At 44.8% G+C, this 19,073-nt stretch overlaps 4 protein-coding genes across 4 annotated transcripts; 2 read left to right on the forward strand and 2 right to left on the reverse strand.

The window, feature by feature from the left end:
- The first annotated feature begins 1,476 nt into the window (after positions 1–1,476).
- sfr1 (SWI5-dependent homologous recombination repair protein 1) lies at positions 1,477–3,463 on the forward strand. Its single transcript, XM_086122289.1, has 3 exons — positions 1,477–1,728; positions 2,218–2,580; positions 2,714–3,463. Exons 1-3 carry the CDS (start codon positions 1,651–1,653, stop codon positions 2,900–2,902), a joined length of 630 nt encoding a protein of 209 aa, XP_085978415.1. The 5' UTR covers positions 1,477–1,650; the 3' UTR covers positions 2,903–3,463.
- Positions 3,464–3,614: 151 nt separating this feature from the next.
- cfap43 (cilia and flagella associated protein 43) lies at positions 3,615–13,198 on the reverse strand. The gene is made up of 22 exons (XM_086122016.1): positions 12,879–13,198; positions 11,899–11,966; positions 11,672–11,749; positions 11,457–11,582; positions 11,287–11,391; positions 11,107–11,214; positions 10,590–10,757; positions 9,969–10,175; positions 9,788–9,874; positions 8,434–8,514; positions 8,144–8,272; positions 7,933–8,052; positions 7,107–7,214; positions 6,898–6,984; positions 6,744–6,832; positions 6,540–6,663; positions 5,776–5,888; positions 5,311–5,470; positions 5,063–5,227; positions 4,339–4,416; positions 3,969–4,122; positions 3,615–3,888 (listed from the first exon to the last, which is right to left on the reverse strand). The coding sequence occupies exons 2-22, from the start codon at positions 11,953–11,955 to the stop codon at positions 3,713–3,715; spliced, it is 2,520 nt and encodes an 839-aa protein (XP_085978142.1). The 5' UTR covers positions 11,956–11,966; positions 12,879–13,198; the 3' UTR covers positions 3,615–3,712.
- Positions 13,198–15,177, forward strand: LOC147198949 (glutathione S-transferase omega-1-like). The gene is made up of 6 exons (XM_086122018.1): positions 13,198–13,352; positions 13,986–14,094; positions 14,183–14,405; positions 14,491–14,592; positions 14,677–14,783; positions 14,914–15,177. The coding sequence occupies exons 1-6, from the start codon at positions 13,325–13,327 to the stop codon at positions 15,062–15,064; spliced, it is 720 nt and encodes a 239-aa protein (XP_085978144.1). The 5' UTR covers positions 13,198–13,324; the 3' UTR covers positions 15,065–15,177.
- A 186-nt stretch (positions 15,178–15,363) lies between these two features.
- itprip (inositol 1,4,5-trisphosphate receptor interacting protein) lies at positions 15,364–18,024 on the reverse strand. The gene has a single exon (XM_086122017.1). The coding sequence runs from the start codon at positions 18,022–18,024 to the stop codon at positions 16,435–16,437; it is 1,590 nt and encodes a 529-aa protein (XP_085978143.1). The 3' UTR covers positions 15,364–16,434.
- Between the last annotated feature and the right edge of the window lie 1,049 nt (positions 18,025–19,073).

The following is a 19,073-nucleotide window of genomic DNA, read 5'->3' on the forward strand; positions in this document are numbered from 1 at the left end:
AAAAAGTTGACCTTTATACACCACCAAGCTTGTTTGGAGCGTAAATGAAGATTTTCATTGGTGATTTAAAAATGGCAGTCATTATTGACCACTCGCCCCCCTTTTTTTTTCTTGCTCAAACCCCTAAAAGTCAATCCAAGCACCCCCCAACTTGAGAGAGTTTGAGATTTTTTTTAATTGCATATCCTTTTTTTTTTTTAACAAACTAGAGAATTGTGATCCATATGGACAGTAACGCAAGCAAAGTTGGCCGCGCACTCTCTGCTCCAGTTTATGCACGACGACAACAACAAGACTGACACAAGAGTCTTCATTATCTTAATGAGGAACGGGAATCTCTCCAGCAACTAGTCCAAACCGAGAAGTGACCCACACATGGCGCCACCGCTGCCCCCACCAAAGCAGACATTATCACTCACTCATCACCGTGATTTAAAATTAGAACCGATCCCATCCCTCATCGTAACTGTGGCTTATTTTCACACGTCCGCACTCTCACAGAGTCTGTTGAAAAACGCAAGCAATGTCATTTCCATGCCATATTTTGGAAACAACACCAAATAATGTTGGACTATATGTTGTTGTTGTTTTTCTGGGGCAGCTTGTTTCACACTTTGCAGAAAATCAAAGTGAGAAATTGCCCAACCAGAAGAAAACAAGAGCTTCTCTGTGCGCGGCCGAGGCCGTGCCCTTGCTGGATTCGGACTGAATCTCAGCATCATGCTCAATCACATGAGAGAACATTGAAAATATCATAAAAGTGACAAATGGTTTTTTTATCCCCAACATTCAAAAGATGCTTTGGATGCCTGTGCAGACTTGATACAAATTTATGGGTGCTCATGACACTCTCACCTGTGTTGGATGAAAAGCTGGCACCCTCACTCACATCTCACATGCGTTCGAGATTCTTGATAGCCACCGGTGCCTCGCTTTGGCTGAAAAACTCCCAACCAGTGCCTGAAAGTAAAAGTTTCACATGTTGACTCAGTGGTGAGAATTAACTCGAACGCTTAATCATGAACTATGTGAAATTACACACGTGTATCTAGGCAGGATGATGTTACAGAACAAAATGTAGGAGACTGGTGAAGTAACTCTGAGAATGGAGGTGAATCAGCTGGGGAATGGGAAGGGTTGAATCACCTCATGACTCCCCCATAGAGACTATAGGGTAACTAAGAAATAGTCTGACAACATTGGGCCTGTTATCTAAAACCAAACTAATTTCATTTTTACTTCGATTGCAATGTCAAACGTACCACCGTTGATCGAAATATATCACGGACACTGTTTGAACAGAGGGAAACATCACCTGAACGCAACTTTTGTTTCCAAACTGTTTTTAACGGGTCTCTCGTGAGAAATACGAATTAACTCTAATTCCCAGAATCCTCCACGAATAAACGTCATCGGCGTCCCACCAATCATGAGGTTTGGAGGGATTCTGAACTCCAAAACAAGGAAATGCAGAAAACTTCGCTGATCCGTCAATATGTAGAGGGACAAAAAGGAACAACTCCTCACAGTAAATGTACTGCTTAGCTTACTTTTTTGGATCAGAGCTAGTTTTTAACCCGTCGCTATTCAGATTAAATACAGGCGTTGCTTTTGAAACGTTTTGAGCAGCGACGAAGTGCGGTTCGCGGCATGGAGGCAACACCGAAGAATGTCTCATCTCAGTCGGTATATTGTTCACCGTCGAGCCCGTGTGGGTCCAGTGAGACGGTAAATTAAATGCATTTCACGTATTATTGTGCGCTATTAAAAAAATTAATGAATGACGCCATTTGATCATTGATTTAATTTCTATGTCGTTTTAGATTGTTAATATTTTATTTATTCATTTTTACCTACCTTTTTGTAGTCTATGTACCTTCGAAAAGCCTTCTGTGGAAAAATGTTTGAAAAATTACAACATTGTTTTTGTGATGCCCACATCCTTCCACTGAATTACAGTAATACAAAATGCTGGTAGCCTAAATCAGTGTCATAACTACGCTGCATTCTACTAAGAGTTGTTTTTTTTTCACATTTTGGAAAATCTAAACAAACTACAGCATACTGGATTAATTATTACGAAATATCTCTAAAGGCTACGTTTCGGAAAAAGCTCATTTCTTGGATGTCATTAGATGAGCAATGATTGTCAACATAGAAGCGCTGGCTCCGCCGCGTTTCATTTGACCGCACACTCTGCCATCTGCTTCTCCGCAGCCTCAGCAGAAGCTGAGCTCCTCTCTGAAGGCGCGTCTGAAGAGAACGCGGCGCTCCTTCACTTCGCCCTCCTCCGTGGCCAAGCGCCTCTGTGTGGACGAGGAGGACGGCCAACAAGTTCCGACACATTCCCGGATGGCGGATGATGATGATGATAAAAATCCCCCACTTATCAGCCTGTCTGTTGACGCCAACTACCAGGAAGCCAGACCTGGGAGTGAAAAGTTTTCCAGGAGGATTCCTGGACCAGCGCACTCTCACCTTGAAGATCTTGCGCAACGACGGGAGAGGCTCAGCAAGGAGGTGAAGGTCAAGACGGAGACGTTACGCCGATTGAGAATGGTGAAGATGTACAGGAGCAAGGTGGGTCACTCGATGCGGTGGGAAGAGGGCGTGATCTTTTTTTTTTTTTTTTTTGCTTCAATTTTGCTGCAAATTTCCCCAGTGTGGGATGAATAAAGGTTATCTTATCTTAACGTTTGTCCTTCTTCTACAGAACAACCTGGCGCAGCTTCAAATCCTGATCGACAAGTGGCGGAGTTGCGCTCAGAACGCGTTGCGTGAGCTTCAGTCGGACGTCCGTGTGGAGGGACGTGAGCCCAGCCTGTCTGAAGTCATCGACCTCTTTGGTCTGGATGAGAAAATGCTGCACTTTAACCGCACAGAGGAGGACTTTGCATCCTGAATGTGCTTTCAAACATATTCAGGTGCATCCCAATGAATTAGAATATCCGGGAAGCCTTCATTGACGTCACTTGGATGATTATACTGAAAACGCTAAATTTACTTTTAAATTAGACCGTGACAATCAAAATTAATTTCATTTCAAATCAGGTAGGAATTGGCCTTTTAAATATTCTTTTCCGATGTCTTCAATTTCATCCATAGCATGCACAACTTTAACTTTTTGAACAAATGCACTTTTCTACACTTTTCGATGGGCCAACTCGATATAAGCCATCGAGAAAAAATAAATAAAAATTGGGCAAATAATGGCAATCCAGAAAAAATGATTTCTGGGGTGAAAGGGTAACGTACGGCAGGGCTTTACAAAGGCTGTACTTAGCTTTTTTTGGGGGGGGGGGTTGATATTTATGTCTTACAACTAACTGTCTATCCAGTCCATTATTTACTAGAAAGACTTTTCTACTGTTTAAGTTTGTCATGGGGCTGGTCCTTCTGTCAAAGTACCCCCTGCACCCCAAAAAAAGGTCAACTATATCTTCAATAATACACCGTGATTCTCACTAAACAGAGCTTGTTTCATTTTTTTTCCCCTCCCAAAACCTTGATCAAATTCCGAACCGTACAACCCGAGAGGTGTTTTGACTTTGCACCGTACACTCCCAATTCCGAAAAATACTCGAGGGGCAAATGTTGAATCATACGGAGTTGTTTATTTGCGGCTGCTATGATATTGTCTCGTACCGCTCGATTTGTAGCTGGCGTCTATTTAAGATGAGTGTGACTAAAAACCTGGTTGCCCGCGCGGGGCTCAGTTGTATTTGATCTGCACCAGCGAAGGGACGTTCCTCATCCTCAAATGCTGCGCCTCGGCGCTGAGGAAGGCCAGCTTCTCCATCTGGAACCTGGCCGTGTCCTTCAGCCGCTGCACCAGCAGGACCTCCTGGTAGCGCTGCTCCGTGTTCAGCGCCTCGTTTTCTTCCGTAGCTTTAAAAGACAAAAAAAAAATAATAATAATTCCGGAAGTTGAGGAGAAGTCCGAAATGTGTGACATGAATTTTTTTTACCCGAGGCCTCGTAGATGTTTCGCATTTGCGACACAGTCACGTGCATGTCCTGGACCTGCTTGTCCAAAGCGGCGTTCTTCCGTTCCTTGATGGTCGTCTGAGCTTGGAGGTGTCTGATTTTTTGTTTGCGATACTTCACGTCCTTTTGAAAATTCTTTAAAAGGAAGGGGAAGAGGTGGGGGTGCAGGGGGAGCAGCATTGAAAAAGGCCTCATTGCTGTTTTAAAGGCAATGTCGCATCGCAGGAACGTGGCTCATGGTAGCACTGTCCCAAAAAGATGTATTAAGTTCATGTCAATGTTTTAGGCTAAGCTTAAACTCCTTAGATCAGGTCCCCGTTTTTTTTTTTTTGTGAGCAGGCCTTTGGTTACCTTCGTCTGCAGGGCCTGAGTCTCCTTCATAGAAATGGCCTGCTTGCATACACGGCTGTCGCTGTCTGACTTGAGATACTAAAAAATAAAAAAGGTGTACAGAGAGCACACTGTCAAACATCCCGTCGCCATGTCAGTGTCAAAACAGCAGCGCGATAAATATTACGACCGCACTTGATAGCTTTGTTTGTATTCCAACATTTGAATTGTCAACGTTCCAGAAGCCTTGGAACAATGGCAGGAAGCCACGCCGCTCGCCGCGGGAGAACCACCTGAACGCTGTGCCAAAGAAAATGGGCATCGGGGGGCCCGGAACGCCGATTCTCATGCGCAGTCACGGCCGTGTTAAAAATAAGAGCAAGCCGTGTGACTCATCCGATCTTTATGGGGCCTGTTTATTCTCCGAGCAACTCACTCCCCTGTGGCCTGGACATGTCTTACGGGTGTTTTAAGGGGTGGGAGTATCTCCCTGTCGGGTCATGTGTTGACTCAGGATTGCTTTTTTGCACGTGTTGAAATGGCGACAAAGAAGCAGCGGCATTTGCATGAAGACGCCGTGCTGATAAAAGGTCTTTACTCCGTTATCTGCTGATAAATACTTTGATGGCTGCCGTAAACCGCGTGATGACCGATATGAATAAATCTGGATGGCCTTGGTTTGTCAAAAAAAAAAAAAAAGGTGTTGAGGTTTGCCGAGGCTAGAAGAGACGAACGAGCAGCATACCTCTTTATGGTCCTCTGTGAGCCGCAGCTTCTGGATGTCCCGTTCTTTGTTCTTGAGATCCTCGATCTGCATCCTCCTCATGGTGTTGTCCCACTCGACCTGGATGATGCCCTTACGGAAGTCTTTGGTTTGCACCATGGTGGCTATCTTCTGCTCGCCGAGAGTCTGATTCGGACAAAAACGGCGGCAATGGTCGCACAAACGAGTCGAACTTGTGCGAGGCGAGTGAGTGCGCGCGTGCCACTGACCAGGATGGTGTGGTTGAGTTCTTCCACCTTGCCCCTGTGGAGGAGAATCGACTCGCTGTAGTCCGGGATGAGATCCGTGTTGGTCACCTCCACCTGACCCTGTTTAAGGAGGAACTGGACCGTGATGTCCGTCAGGAAGTTGTTCTTCTCCTCGCGCAGGCTTGAAAGGGTCGACACACAAAAAAAGGGAAGGATAGTCAGCTCATTAGGTACACCTGTGGAATCAAATGGAATTGATCCAAAGACTTTTCATGCAGCAGATGTGGCCAATTAGGCCAATTTGACAATGAGACCTTTATTTTGGTCAAACAGGTGTCTCACTAAACGTGTTCTTGCTTGTCTAACTTCAAGACTTGATGGGTGTCAAGAACGGAGTGCGCTTGAGACCCAACAAATTGTACACAAGCCATGCTAAAAGTCTTGTTTTTCCACAATATGGATTCAAATGAAGCGTCCCACACACACTTTTCAAGTTCTGTTGCGAGACATTCCATGTCCTGCTTGGCGGCCTCGTCCGCTTCTCGCCTCTTGAGAAGAGTCGCTTGCATCTCAGCCAGAGTGGCTGCCGTGGCTTTGATCTGCAAAGTAAGTGCCATGCGTTTTATTGTTTTTAGGATGACAAAAATAGGAAGATAAACGATGGGAAAAGTGACTATATAAGTATACGCCTCAGGTAAGGTGAGGCTTATGTTTAAGACTGAGTCATGACTAATCAGACAGTTAAGTATGTTTTTGGTTGGAGGGATAGTTCCTGCTTGATTAAATCAGAAGAACACAAAGTCAGTAATCGATGTTGTCAAACAGAGCAGTGATTCCCAAAACGTGGTACAAATACTAATCATGGTACGCGGTAGACAAAAGAACCATGACAGATCCTAGCTCCTGCTTGGTCGGGAGGATTTTTTTGAGTTCGCCAGAGTTGTTTCGAGTCCCACTCTGCACTACTGTCGTATGGTGTTCCGCAGGGTTCAATTTTGGGGCCCCTGTTGCTTTCATTGTATTATCCTTCCCTGTGTTCCAGTTTAAGAAAGCAAACCATATTTAGGGAAGATAATGAGTGTGACTAACCCAAGACCTAAAGTGTGAACTACTGAGTCAGCTGCTTTTGTGATCTGGCTGTTGGTTCTTATATGATGAATATCAAACCGTCTTGAAGATTAACCGGATCTCCCAAGATATTGTTTCAGCAATTTTAACTTGAACAGAAAGTCAAAGTGCCCTTGTCATACCTTATGCTCTGTGTCTATTTTTGTTCTGCGGATTTGACAAAACTTCTCCCACACCGGCTGGTTCAGTCCCTCTGGCATGTTCCTGTGAGCGTCCAACTCCTCCATGGCATTCTTCTTTTGAGCTCTGCGCAGAAAGATTTTTTTTTTTACTGTACTCCCAAGTCAGCGCGACTATTTTGAAACGAAACGGTCATGACGACCAACCTGGGCCTTCGCTTGAACAGTTTATACAGCTGATCAACATGAGCTTTGTGCAGATTGGCAAACTCCTTCCTGAAGTCTTTGTCCTGAGCCTTGAGACACATGAGAATATACGTTCACTGGCAAGAGGATGTTCGCACGACGGCAGCAAACTTACTTTGTCGTCTGCCAGAATGTTCTCATAGCTCTCCTGGAACAGTTCGACGTCTTTCTCAAACTTCTGCAGGTCTTCGGCCATTCTCTTCTGTAAGATGAAGGGGGGAAGCGGACAGGACAGGTTGAAAATGGAAGTCGTGGGGAAAGACAAGAAGAAAATGAAACTTCAAGACCAATGCAAATGTGAAGAAATGGGAGGTGTCATTTTACCCTCTGTGCAGACATTTCTTCAAGTTTTTGTGCCTGCTCCATTTCTTCGTTCTTCATCACCTCTTCCATGAGCACCGAGTAATTAAGCGCTTTAATCTTCAGTTCCTCCTGTGAAATGCACATTTTTGTGCCAAAGAGTCTTGAAATACAATGCAATGAAGGTCCGAAAGACACCATTTAACACATCACTATACGATGACATGCGTTAATTTTTTTAACCTTTTCATGCACCCTGTAACCTGATAACATGATACACTGTCCACTGTAGTGACCGCTGTCCCTGAAAGGGTTAAATGACCCTTTTTCGGGGAAATTGCCTGTGAATGCTAAAAATCCGAAGCTAAACTGAAACATTCTGAAATGAAATGTAAGAAATGTGGAGCGAGGCAAGAAACACATGCAAATGTCGGAATTTGGGAAATTCCTTTGTGAGAATTTGGGGAGTGGGCATAGGATCGACGTAAAAGTCAATTAGACAGTCAAATAAATAAATGTGGCCATAAATTAAGCCGTGATTGAATAAACAATTGAATGTGATTTTTTTTTAAAATCCTCTGACAAAATTGACAAGAAAATTGTTGTACAAAATATTTTGGAAGTCAAAATAAGTCTCGAAATTAAGGAGCATGGCAAATTATTTCCGATGGGAATATATTTCACATTTTAATATGAATTTGTAATCTTATTCTACTGATCTGTTACGTTGTCTCCAAAAACCTCTCGTGTTACGTTGTGCCCTGGAGCAGAGCATCTTTTTTTCCCCCTCTGATGAGGGTTTTAAAACATATTTTAAAAATCTGTGTGTGTGTGTGTGCGTGCTGTTCACCTGACATATGGCCATGTCTGACTTAATTTTCATCTCAAACAGCTTTTTCAAACCTTCATCAAAGCGGTCCGTGGCCTCTTTGGTGGTTTTCTGAAGGCTTTTGATTTCGTTTTCCAGTGACTACAAATCAAAGTGATCAGAAACAGCAAGAGTTGGCAAGTCGCTATTTCTCAAAATCTCCAAGCGGGTTGCGAGGGAAAGTGTGGACTACCTTTCTGTATTTATCCTTCTCTGTGTTCAGCTCTTTGACTTTCTTTTCATATTCTTTAAATTGCTTTTTCTCCTCTTCACTCCACTGGTTGTTCGGTTTGGCCAGAACAAACTCGGGCTGGGGTACTTCCTGTGGAGCACATTCAATAGGCACTTCCCGTCCTTTCGTTTTTCTTTTTTTTTGGGGGGGCCCATTTGTTGAATTCAGACCGTGCAGGAAAAAAAAAAAAGCTTGCGACCGAAACGGCTCGGCCGAGTGTGATGTCATGTCGCGAGCGCGAGCGCACCCACCGATTTCAACAGACTGTCTTTTTTCGCTTCAAGAACGCCGTCCATCATGTCATCGAGAGCCCTTTCTCGGACGTCGTCGCTCTGAAACAGACGAGACATTTTCACCAATTCAGTTTTTTTACACGTCGCACAAAACACCAGTTTACGAATCATTGTCAAATATTCCTTTTTTTTTTTTCTCCATTAACCCTTTCAGAGACAGCGGTCACTACGGTGGGCAACTTATCATGTTATCAGGTTACAGGGTATATGAAAGGGTTAATGTGAAAAATGGGTCAATGGTTGGAAGGCCTCGCCTCTTAAGTACTCACTGAAATAATTACTTGATTATATACTAATGATACTAATGACAAAAAGGGCTCAAACACTGAGTAGCTTCTGATGAATAATTTTTTCAAACAAGTTAAATGGGCAAAGAAATATTTTTTCAACATCACTTAAAAAAAAAAACAAAAGAAAAAAAAAAAGGTCCGCCATTGTTTCTGCATCGCTTTAATTAAATGAGTCGCTCACGTGTGGGGCCGCGAGCGTCATGTGGCTGTCGTCGCTGTTGGGTTACGTTGGATTTGTGAAACGGGTCATGAGAGAGCGCACGAGGCAGAAGTTTCCCAGACAAACCAAAACAAGCAACAAAACGCCAGTCACAATCGATAGATTAAAACAAATGTAGCGAGTGGAATGGAGCTCCATGTAATGCAATAAAAGTTGCATTCCTTCTTCGGACGAGTACAATTCTGTTCAAACGGTGACAGACTCAAAATTGCCAATAGGGGTAAAATCGAGTGTGAATATTTGTTTTTTTATATTGCTGCCTTCAGACCAGAACCGCCTATGTCACTTTTTTTTAATGTCGTTTTTTTTCCCCCCATCAATTTAAACTTTTGGACCGTCGACTGTTGGTGTTATTTTTATTATGATATTAAAAGAAAACCACACAAATTATTGATTAATTTAAAGAGTTGAAAATGGCTTGCTCAGATTTTGGAGATAGGAGGATTCCGCCCGGCAATAGGCGCCTTGAGATTGGTCGGCAACCAGTCCGGGCTGACCCCGCTCTCTCCTCCAAAGTCATCCGGGGATCGGTTTAAAGCTCACGCGCAATCCCTCATGAAGACAATCGCTGTCAAACGGACGGCTGGACACTCCTCAACTTGACTTCGTTCTTTCACGTTTTGGCTCCATCGCTTTCAAGTCCTCCTTTTTTTTTAAAAGTGTAATTTACTGCTGCGACCAGTTTGCATGCAAACCTACACAAGCACACCGGTTGGTCCGGTCTCCAAGCCAAGAAGAATTTGGACGCAACCACAAACGGGAGTTTTCAAAAACAAAGCCGCGTTTGTTTTGGCAAGCGTACCTTGGCCGCCAAGCGCTTTTGCTCCTCCAGCCTCTTCCGTTCCTCTTCCTTCTCCTGTTCTGGGGTGAGGTACTTTTCGGCCGTTATCTAGTAAGTCACGGGAAGATTTCCCTTTTACCGACAAACAAAAGTGACACGTTGATCAAACGGTACGCGGGATGAAAAGAGTCGGTTGGGTCACCTCGGAGTCCTTCACGACAAACACCCTCTCGGGCACCTCCCTGTCGTTCAGGACGGGCACCCACAGCTCCTCGTCGACCTCCAGTTCATCCAGGAGCTCCTTCACTTGCTTGTTCCTCTCTTTCACGCGGGCGATCTCCTGCACCTTTTGCTTGTACACCTTGTCAAAGTGGGCGTTGAGGGCCACCTTGATTTGGAAGATCACATCCTGCATATTGGGATAGAGAGAAATTTGGGAGGAGAAAAAAAAAGAAGTGACAGCTGTCACTTTGCATCACCCTCATAGGTGGTTGTGCTTGTATTATTATATATTTTTTTAACTTGTATTCGAGTCTATATTACCATTTGCTTGGAATGTTATGATAGCATACGTGAGTTGAGCGGCAGGCCTACCAGTGAAACCAGCAAGTCAGGCATACTTTATTTTTGTTGTTCGCGGGCTCCCTCTACTGGAGAGAAGTGTAACTTACCCTTAGGCCAATGTCAATGCGTTTCGGTACATGCTGACGTCATCCTGATAATGAATCGGGTTGAGCCACAACCTTTCACGGCAGGGACTTAAATCCAACTCTTAATGCCACACGATCGCATCGCAATTTTTATATGCTGGAGCAATTCTCACCTGGAGCAAAACAATCTGGTTCAGCTTCTGCTCGGTGGTGTGCAGGCTGAACTGGTCGTAGAGGTCAGGGTGTGACAGTCCCAGCTCAGCCGAGTAGCTGCTCGCGACTCCGCTCTGGGCCTCCGACAAGTCCTCCGTCTCTTCTTCTGCAGCCTTTTCTTGGGCCCTCTGCTTCGAAAAGGTGGGAGTAGCGCAGTGGTTCACAAGCATTAGACAACCCACTACCGCCTCATAAAACTCTCAGCTCTCCAAGACATTCAAAAAACAGTAGCGCAATAGACCTCGGTGTTCATAAAAAAACAGGTAGAGCTTTCATTCCTAAAATATATATGCATATACTGTATATATAAATTTTTGATATACTATTGGCAAAAAGTCAGTTTAAAATCTTGAATACAACTTGAATTTAAGAGTTACAACCTTGTGAAGAGTGTCAGAAAAAAAAAAAAGAAAAAATAAGAGTCAGCCAAATATTCTATCACGAGAATGTAAACTACGAGGACAAAGTTGTGCTTACGGCCTGTTCCGCCTTCCTTTTATTTTCAACTCTCTTCAGGGCATCCAACTCGGCTTGTGGCCGCTCTTTGAGTGGGTAGTTTGTCACCTCGTGCTCAGTGTGAAAGGCCTGGAATTGACAAGCGCGTATTAGTCATACCCCTCACGTCATTTGGAGGTGGCTTGAAAAGGCCTTTCATACCTTTACCGCTCTGTCTTTAACTTTTAGAGAATCCCAGCAATCCCTCTTGATGAGATCACGCTTGTAGCATCGCTCTAAAATCTCCATCTCAATCCTCTCTCTCACCTGCGCTCAAGACTTATATCAGAAAAGGCGTCGGAGAAAAGAAAAACGCGCACTGCCCGCGTTACCCTGGAAACTTCCTCGTCCAACGCGGCATCGTGCATACTCTGCCTCTCGTCATCCACGTTGAACTCCTTCAGCTCCAGTCGCTCGATTTCGGGAACGCTCTCATTTTCCAGAATCATCTCTTGGATCTGCTGACATGGATCGATCCGGTCAAACATGTATTTTTGCGTTTCGTTTCAATGTACTAGCATTCATGCGGATGCCACGTTCCACTCACGGCGCTGCGGATTTCCTCCATCCTGGCCAGCAGACTTTCCCTTGTGTCTGAATAATTCAGATCATCTTCGCTTAGATACTGTGAAATAAACAGGACAAAAATAAGCCCTGTAACACTTGAGGAGTAAAAAATAAAATAAAATAAAAACTGGAAAGAATCTCTGAGGTGATGCACAGATAATAATTGCCACGCGGTGTACAAAAAATACAAAATGGAATACACTTTACCTCACTTTCTGGTTGCGTTTCAGTGTCAGTTCCAGTAGACTCCGTATTGGCATCCATGGTGGGTTGAGCTGTTTTACCACATCAGGCATTCATGACTTTAGTTCTGTGCAAGCCGCAAACATACTGGACACTCTCAATATCATAAACATTGAGGTATTAGTTTGCTCCAAAAACATAAACTATTACGAAGACACCAATGTACACCATTTCCTCAAACACACATTTTCCTGAGGAATACACTGCATATAATATTATTAAGTATGTATTATATAACTACATTTACACACTCCGTGAATCAGTATACACAAAACAATGCATTGATTTTTTTTGCTGTCTCCTTTTTCGCCACAAGATGCCACTAAAACGAAGCTCTGAATGATAAGTCAACCCATTTTCGATCAAATTGAGCCATTGGTTCCTTGCTTTGCATCTAACCTGAACATATTTACCGTACACGCAATATATACTATAATATACTAAACGCTTTCACGTGGTTTTACATCAGTCCCGAATCTTCTCGCTAAAACTTGGGAACGGGTGATGACGTAATAACGGGACATACATTGATTAATAAGAGTCATAAACGTTTGTTTCCTTACCGTCTACCGCTAACAAAACTAACTTTTTGTTGCTCTTAGTAGGAGGATGAGGAATAATATTATCACATCACGTGTTACCATTAACACACTATTTATATTATCACTGGCGAAATAATATAAACGGAAAATAAACGGAGAACGTTCAGTGTTTGTGTCGCGGTGTAATTACGTCATTTCATTTTTGACAGTATCGCCAAGTTAACCAAAATACACACGTTTAAAGTCATTTGCTCCCACGCCATGTCGTGATAACACGATTGAATAATGAATACTTGCTAACAAAACTACTTGGTATATGTCAGAAGTTATTTCCTGCCACCAAATTAGGAAATAGGCACATTGAGGACATTTAGCATTGTCGGTCACAAAACCAAAACTTACCTTAACCTGGAATATGTCGAGAATGAGTGTCCAAGACGAAATAATAGTTGTTGCTGGATGTAATACTTTTTCTCAATCGATGAAACCAACCAGTATTTTCCGCTGTCGTGCAGCAAGAATAACATGGATACTCCGTTTTGCAACAATTCTAATACCTCACTCGTAAATTTAAAAATCGAATACCTCACTCGTAAATTTAATGAGATAAACTAATTTGCACAATTCTTCCAGCCGCGGATTTAACGAGCTCGAGCGTATCCTAGGCAACCAAAAATACGAGCTCGAACGCCCCGCCCCACCCCCTTCTTCAACTCTCATTGGGTGATACGTTTTCCCGGAAGTCAGGGTAAAATATACACACATTTTCACCCCTCATCATTTTTACTCATCTCTGCAAGTCGTTTGTGTAGAAAATCTTCCCGTGAGCCGACCCTTCCAACTGTAAAATGGCAAGTGCCAAGTGCGTCGCTAAAGGTAAGACATTTAATATGGGTTCATATATTTCGCAAAACGTCGCTTACGTAACCGCGATTCAGCTACGATTCTGCAAAACTATACATATTTATTTCTGTAGCGCTTACGCAACAACTGCAGCTGGAACAAAACGCTTTACAGAACCCTTTTCTTGACACATGCATGTGACTACACAATTTCATGACCTTTGTGTCACATTTTTATAGAGACTCAAATAGAGAGTGCACTATTTAACTTGGATACACTCACGGTATGCTCTATTTGTCATACTGGTATTAAATCTCCACGGAATAAACAATTAAGTAAGGCAAAGAGATTCCGACGAGCCATTATTACGTATATAGGTAGCAGTTAAAAAGTTTCGCCTTCTGGGCGCGTGACTCAACATTTATTCAAGTGTGTTGCGCAACTTAACAATTGCGGCGATTTCATTATTTCTTCACTAAGCTTTGCTTTGACTTGGCATGAGACTGGCATATCATACAACTTTTCTAACGGTCCTGCTTTTCAGGCTTGAGAAAAAGAATGGTACTCGGATGTGCTTTGAAATATGCTTTTGATAACGTGCCGAAAAATGTGTCTGACACAAATGCGAATCAACATGCAGCGTTTATAATGTGAATATTTTCCAAGGGTGTGCTGCGCCCGGACCCGTTCCAGCCGGCTCCATTAGACTATATAGCATGAGGTTCTGTCCTTTTGCTCAGAGGACCCTACTGGTGCTGAATGTAAAAGGGATCAAGTAAGTTATTCACCCATCACCCAATCGGTGCGATTTAAAACCAAACGTGACGTGACGTGTTTTTTTTTCTTTCCGTTTTGTACATTAGGCACGATATTGTCAACATCAACCTGAGAGACAAACCCGATTGGTTCCTGGAGAAAAATCCTTTGGGCCAAGTGCCCACCCTGGAGACGTCGGCGGGGGAGGTCATTTACGAGTCTCCCATCACCTGCGAGTACCTGGACGAGATGTATCCTGAGAAGAGGCTGCTTCCCGACAAACCGTTTGGAAAAGCCGAGCACAAAATGTTGCTGGAGAAGTTTTCCAAGGTTCCCGAGCTTGGTCATGGAACAAACTAAACACAAAAACTCAATTTATCACTGTGTGACGACTGCAATCTGAATTTTGTTACAGTTAATACCACTAACCTACAAGATTCCAATGGGCAGACTGAAAGGCGAGGATGTCTCCGGACTTCATACGGAACTGACGCAGAAGTTCCGAGAATTAAACGAGGTCTGTTCACCTATTTCTCTTTGTGCTTTGATTATCAAGAAGTTGTCTTTCGGAGCCGTGACAACAGCTCGGCATATCTTCCAGCACCTGGCAAAGAAGAAGACAAAGTTCTTTGGCGGAGATTCCATTAAGATGACCGATTACATGATATGGCCGTGGTTTGAGAGGCTGGAGCCCCTCGAGTTGAAGGAGTGAGTAATCCCCTCCCAACGTAAATGGAAGATACAAATAATGATTCCAATTTTGTCTTATGTGACCGCACCATGAAAAGGTGGAATCGAGGAGAATAATGACAATGCTTCTTACCCTTCGACCTTCCAGCTGCTTGAACGATGCGCCTGAGCTGAGAAACTGGGTGAAGCTCATGTCCGAAGACCCCGTCGTCAAAGTTAGCGGGCACAGTGTGGACGTCTACAAGGCCTTCTACAAGACCTACCTGGAGGGCAAACCCAACTTTGACTACGGCCTGTAGAGTTGAGACAACGCTGAACCGCGCCTTGATCTGTCCTGTTTTTATAAATACATTTTGGTTATAATTCAAGTGCTAAGTCACACACATTGCCGAATAAAACCTGTTCGACTCTCTCGGTTGTTTGGGCAGCATTTTTCCAGTTATGCAAACATTTTAACACATTTATAATGTTTTTTTAAAAATCAAGAGAACGCTCGCAGTGACATTGTGCTTGAGTGTTCCTTTTATTTCTTTATGTATGGATTTTTTTTTTTTTAGCAATTTATAAAAATCTGGGAAAAAAAGTTGCGTTCACAGTCTGAGAGGGGAAGTGATTTTATTGTTTAAGGGTGAATAAGAATTTGACACGGAACTGCAGTAGCTGCCATCAAAACGAGGTAGTTTGCATTCTTCTCCCCATTTGTTTCCAAATTGGTGTTCATTGCGATAACTTTTTTTTATTTTTTGCAAAAGTGATAGAATACCCGCAGCATCACGAGGACACCGTGCAAATAATTCCTCTATACAGTGGAGTAAACAATACACCCCTCGACACCCCCATATTTTAAGATGCACCCGCTCTTACAGATTAGAATCGTTTACTGAATTGTACACTATATGAACAAAAGAATTGGGACACTTGGCCATGAAAAAAGTGAAAACGGAAGAAAACTCGCGGCTTCTTAATGCCTGCCAAGGGCGTTGCCCAGAGGGTCTCCTGGCTCACCATTTCTGTTCTAGTTCAGCCCACAGGTGTTTGGTGGGCTTCATCCACGCCAAACTCATCCGAGCATCCCTTCATGGACCTTATTTTTTGCACGGGATAAGAAAAGCGCTTTGCCCAAAAGGTTCCCACTGAATTGCAGGCATAGAATTGTTCAAGAATTCAAATTCAGGGGGGAGCGAACGTGACTACGCAAACCCCCGGATTGATTTCTCAACCCTCAAATGATTCAAATTTTAAGAGCCGCGTCAAAAGGCTTTGGTCCATATAGTGTAGCAACAGCACAACACGTCGATATATGCGTATGATTTTAAAAAAAATGTATTTTCCGCAATGTAAGATGCACCTAAAAGCATTTTTTTTCAAAAGCTGACAGCGCGCCCTATAATGCAATATTCAGATTTCTTGGACATAGTACTGTAAAGCGCTTTATTACAGCTGCAGCGGTTGTGAAAGCGCGATATAAATAAAGCTGTATTATGTTGTATTCCTTTAGCGTGGCTCCATCTAGTGGATGCATAACGAAACTGCAACCACTATTGTAACTCCTATGCGCCGTATAATGCGGTGCACTTTATATATGAAAACGGTTTTGAAATAGGCCATTCATTGAAGGTGCGCCTTATAGTGCGGAAAATACGGAAAGTGCTTTACGTCTACCATCTTTCTAGTAATCCAAGCCTCCGCCAGACATCGAGAGTGGCGTGTACTCTTGTAAAAGCGCGGCAGCGTTCCTCAACATCTCTTGTAAGTGGCGCACCGTGGCCGCGTAAAGGTCCCTCTTCAACACCAAACCTCGAAAGAGATTGACCGGCTCGGCTTCGCGGATCGTCGCGGGAAAGCGGATCTCTCGCGGCACTCTGCCGTTTCCGATGAGGACGTGATGGAGTCTCTTCTCCCGCAGGCTCCCGCGCATGAAGCCGAACATGTCTCGCAGTCTGGACTCGGTTTTGTCGGCGCTCCACGCCGACGGTTTGTGGCGCAGCAACAGATGCAAGAGGACCGTCTTCCAGTGGTAATCGGTCAAAGCGTTCCCCCCCGTGAGGGTCGTCTGCTTTGCGTGCAGGAAGGTGACCGCCTGAAGGCAGTGCAGATGGCAGGAATGTCGAGGTAGGAATTTGGCCAAGTGTTTCAGGAGATTCCTCTCGTAGACGCCCAGCGAGAGAAGCCAGAACGGATCCGGAGGACCGTCGCCGTCCGAGGGGAAGTGTGAGACCAGATAAGCGTCGGTGTCCACCATCTGGATGGCCGGTATGAGGTTCACCACGATGGCTTTCCCCGAAGGGAATCGGACCTTGAGGGCGCCCGTCGCGTCCAGTCGGCGAAACGTGACCTCAAAGTCATACTTGTGGGAGATGCGCCCCCACGCTTTGGTGAGGGACACCTGAAACCACTTCATGACTTGATCCTTAGCCAAGAGCGACGTTCGTTTGGGGCAGAGCGGCGCGTCGAGATCACGGTCTACGACGTGCACCGTGTCGGTTTTCCCGTGCAGTAAGCACAGCATGTCCTCTCCCAGGTTGGCAGAACCGCACAGGCAACCCCCCTTGAGGTCCCCGAACCTGCTCACCTGGACGGTGCCGCAGCCTTGCCTGTCGGGGGGCATGTCGCTTGACGGTTCACACCAAAGGTTGACCCGGAAGTCGAGCGCATCCGGAGGTGATAAAGGCACCACGAGGTCACACGTCGGAGTCTTCCGCACTTGCCAAGACTCGAACATGCTTCCGATTCCGACAAAGTCCCCGACCTCCATATCGGCATCTCGATCGGAAACGCTCCTGAGGGACTCCAGGAGGTCGTCGGTAAAACCCTCCACGAACTCCCTCATCCTTCCGGTGTCGTGGGACGAGATGTAAGTCCATCGGTCGTAGAAGTGGCTCAGGATGTCCTTGTCTAGTTCCAGCGCGCGAGTGGGAAGCGCCTCGTCGTCATCATCGAGCGCCCCCGTGTCCGACTCGAACGTGTCCATCCTGCCCATCTCAATGGCCAAGAACACCACGAAGGACACCGTGCCCCAGAAGTACCAGCTGTAACCGTCCTCCCAGCCGCCGCCCTCGTCCTCCTTCGCAACCGCCCGCGAGAGCTCCACCTCCAACTTGGACCGTTCCCTTTCCAGCCTCTCGGCGTGCTCCCGCATGCGCACCATCAGCTCTTCGTCCTGCGCTGCGATGGTGGCGTTTTCTTGCGGAATAAGCGAGGGGTGGTTCAAAATGGCGGCGGCGACGACCATACACAACCTCGCGATGGCTCCCTGCATCTTTGGCTTTGGTTCCGGTCACCGCATCTAAGCGTCTCGCAGGCGACCGTGCAGCTGCAGCTCACTTCCTGGAACACGCAACAAAAATGGCTTTACTAAAATACAAATCTGAGACACATTTGTGAAGACTTTTTCGGAGAGATCCCACAGAATTTCTGGATCGGAAGACCCAAGCGTTTACAGTTGACGCAGAAATAACAATAACATCAAAATATCGTCGAAACACTCGTGCAGCACCTCCTCTAGGTCTTTGGACCAAAGTGTCACAGTTCTTCAACTACCTTTCTGTTCCACTCGCGGCCTGATTCGTGGTCTCGAGGTGTAGGAACAAAGAACAGCGAACCAGAAAGGTGGAAAAATGTCAGCTCTTAACCACATCGAGGCAAATCTCAAATAACAGGCAGCGGTCGGATATAACATTTCATTTAACACAACGACAGAATCTTTCTTTCTGACACAGATGATGATTCGCCGATATATCAGACTGACGCAGTATAGCGCCAACTACTGCCAAGGGCGACTTATTTGACAGCAAGAATTAAGTAAGTGGCGTCACTGTTCCAATACTTTCTGAGGGGAAGGTATTTTGTCCAACGGTCCCAAATCCCAACAACCACAACCAAGCACAGTGACAAAACACAAATGTATGATATTTGTGGACGCGTGCTTAATAAAGTGGTCGCCATTTTGACAGGAAGACGATCCAGCTGTGTGTATAAAGCACTCCACCCATTGGAGGGAAGCAGACGAACTACAGCAGCGGCGGGCCGAGTGACGCACGAGCACAAGAGAGGAAGGAAGCGTGAACATCATTTTTTTTTGTTGTTGAATGATAACCTTTTATTGTTCACAGCAAACGTGCAAAGAACCCCGGCCCCCCCCAAAAAACAATAATAATAATAATTAGGGGTGAAGCCACCTGAAGTTTATTCATCATGAACCATGAGACTCAGGAAAGAATATGATTAACATTGCAAGAGGAAGTTACATAAAGGCCTTGCATAGTTTTGCTGCATTTCACTCAACTCTGGCGAAACACGACAGGGTGG

Source organism: Hippocampus guttulatus, chromosome 10 (genome assembly GCF_054856545.1).
Source record: "Hippocampus guttulatus isolate MCC_2025c chromosome 10, RoL_Hgut_1.0, whole genome shotgun sequence".
NCBI lineage: Eukaryota > Metazoa > Chordata > Actinopteri > Syngnathiformes > Syngnathidae > Hippocampus > Hippocampus guttulatus.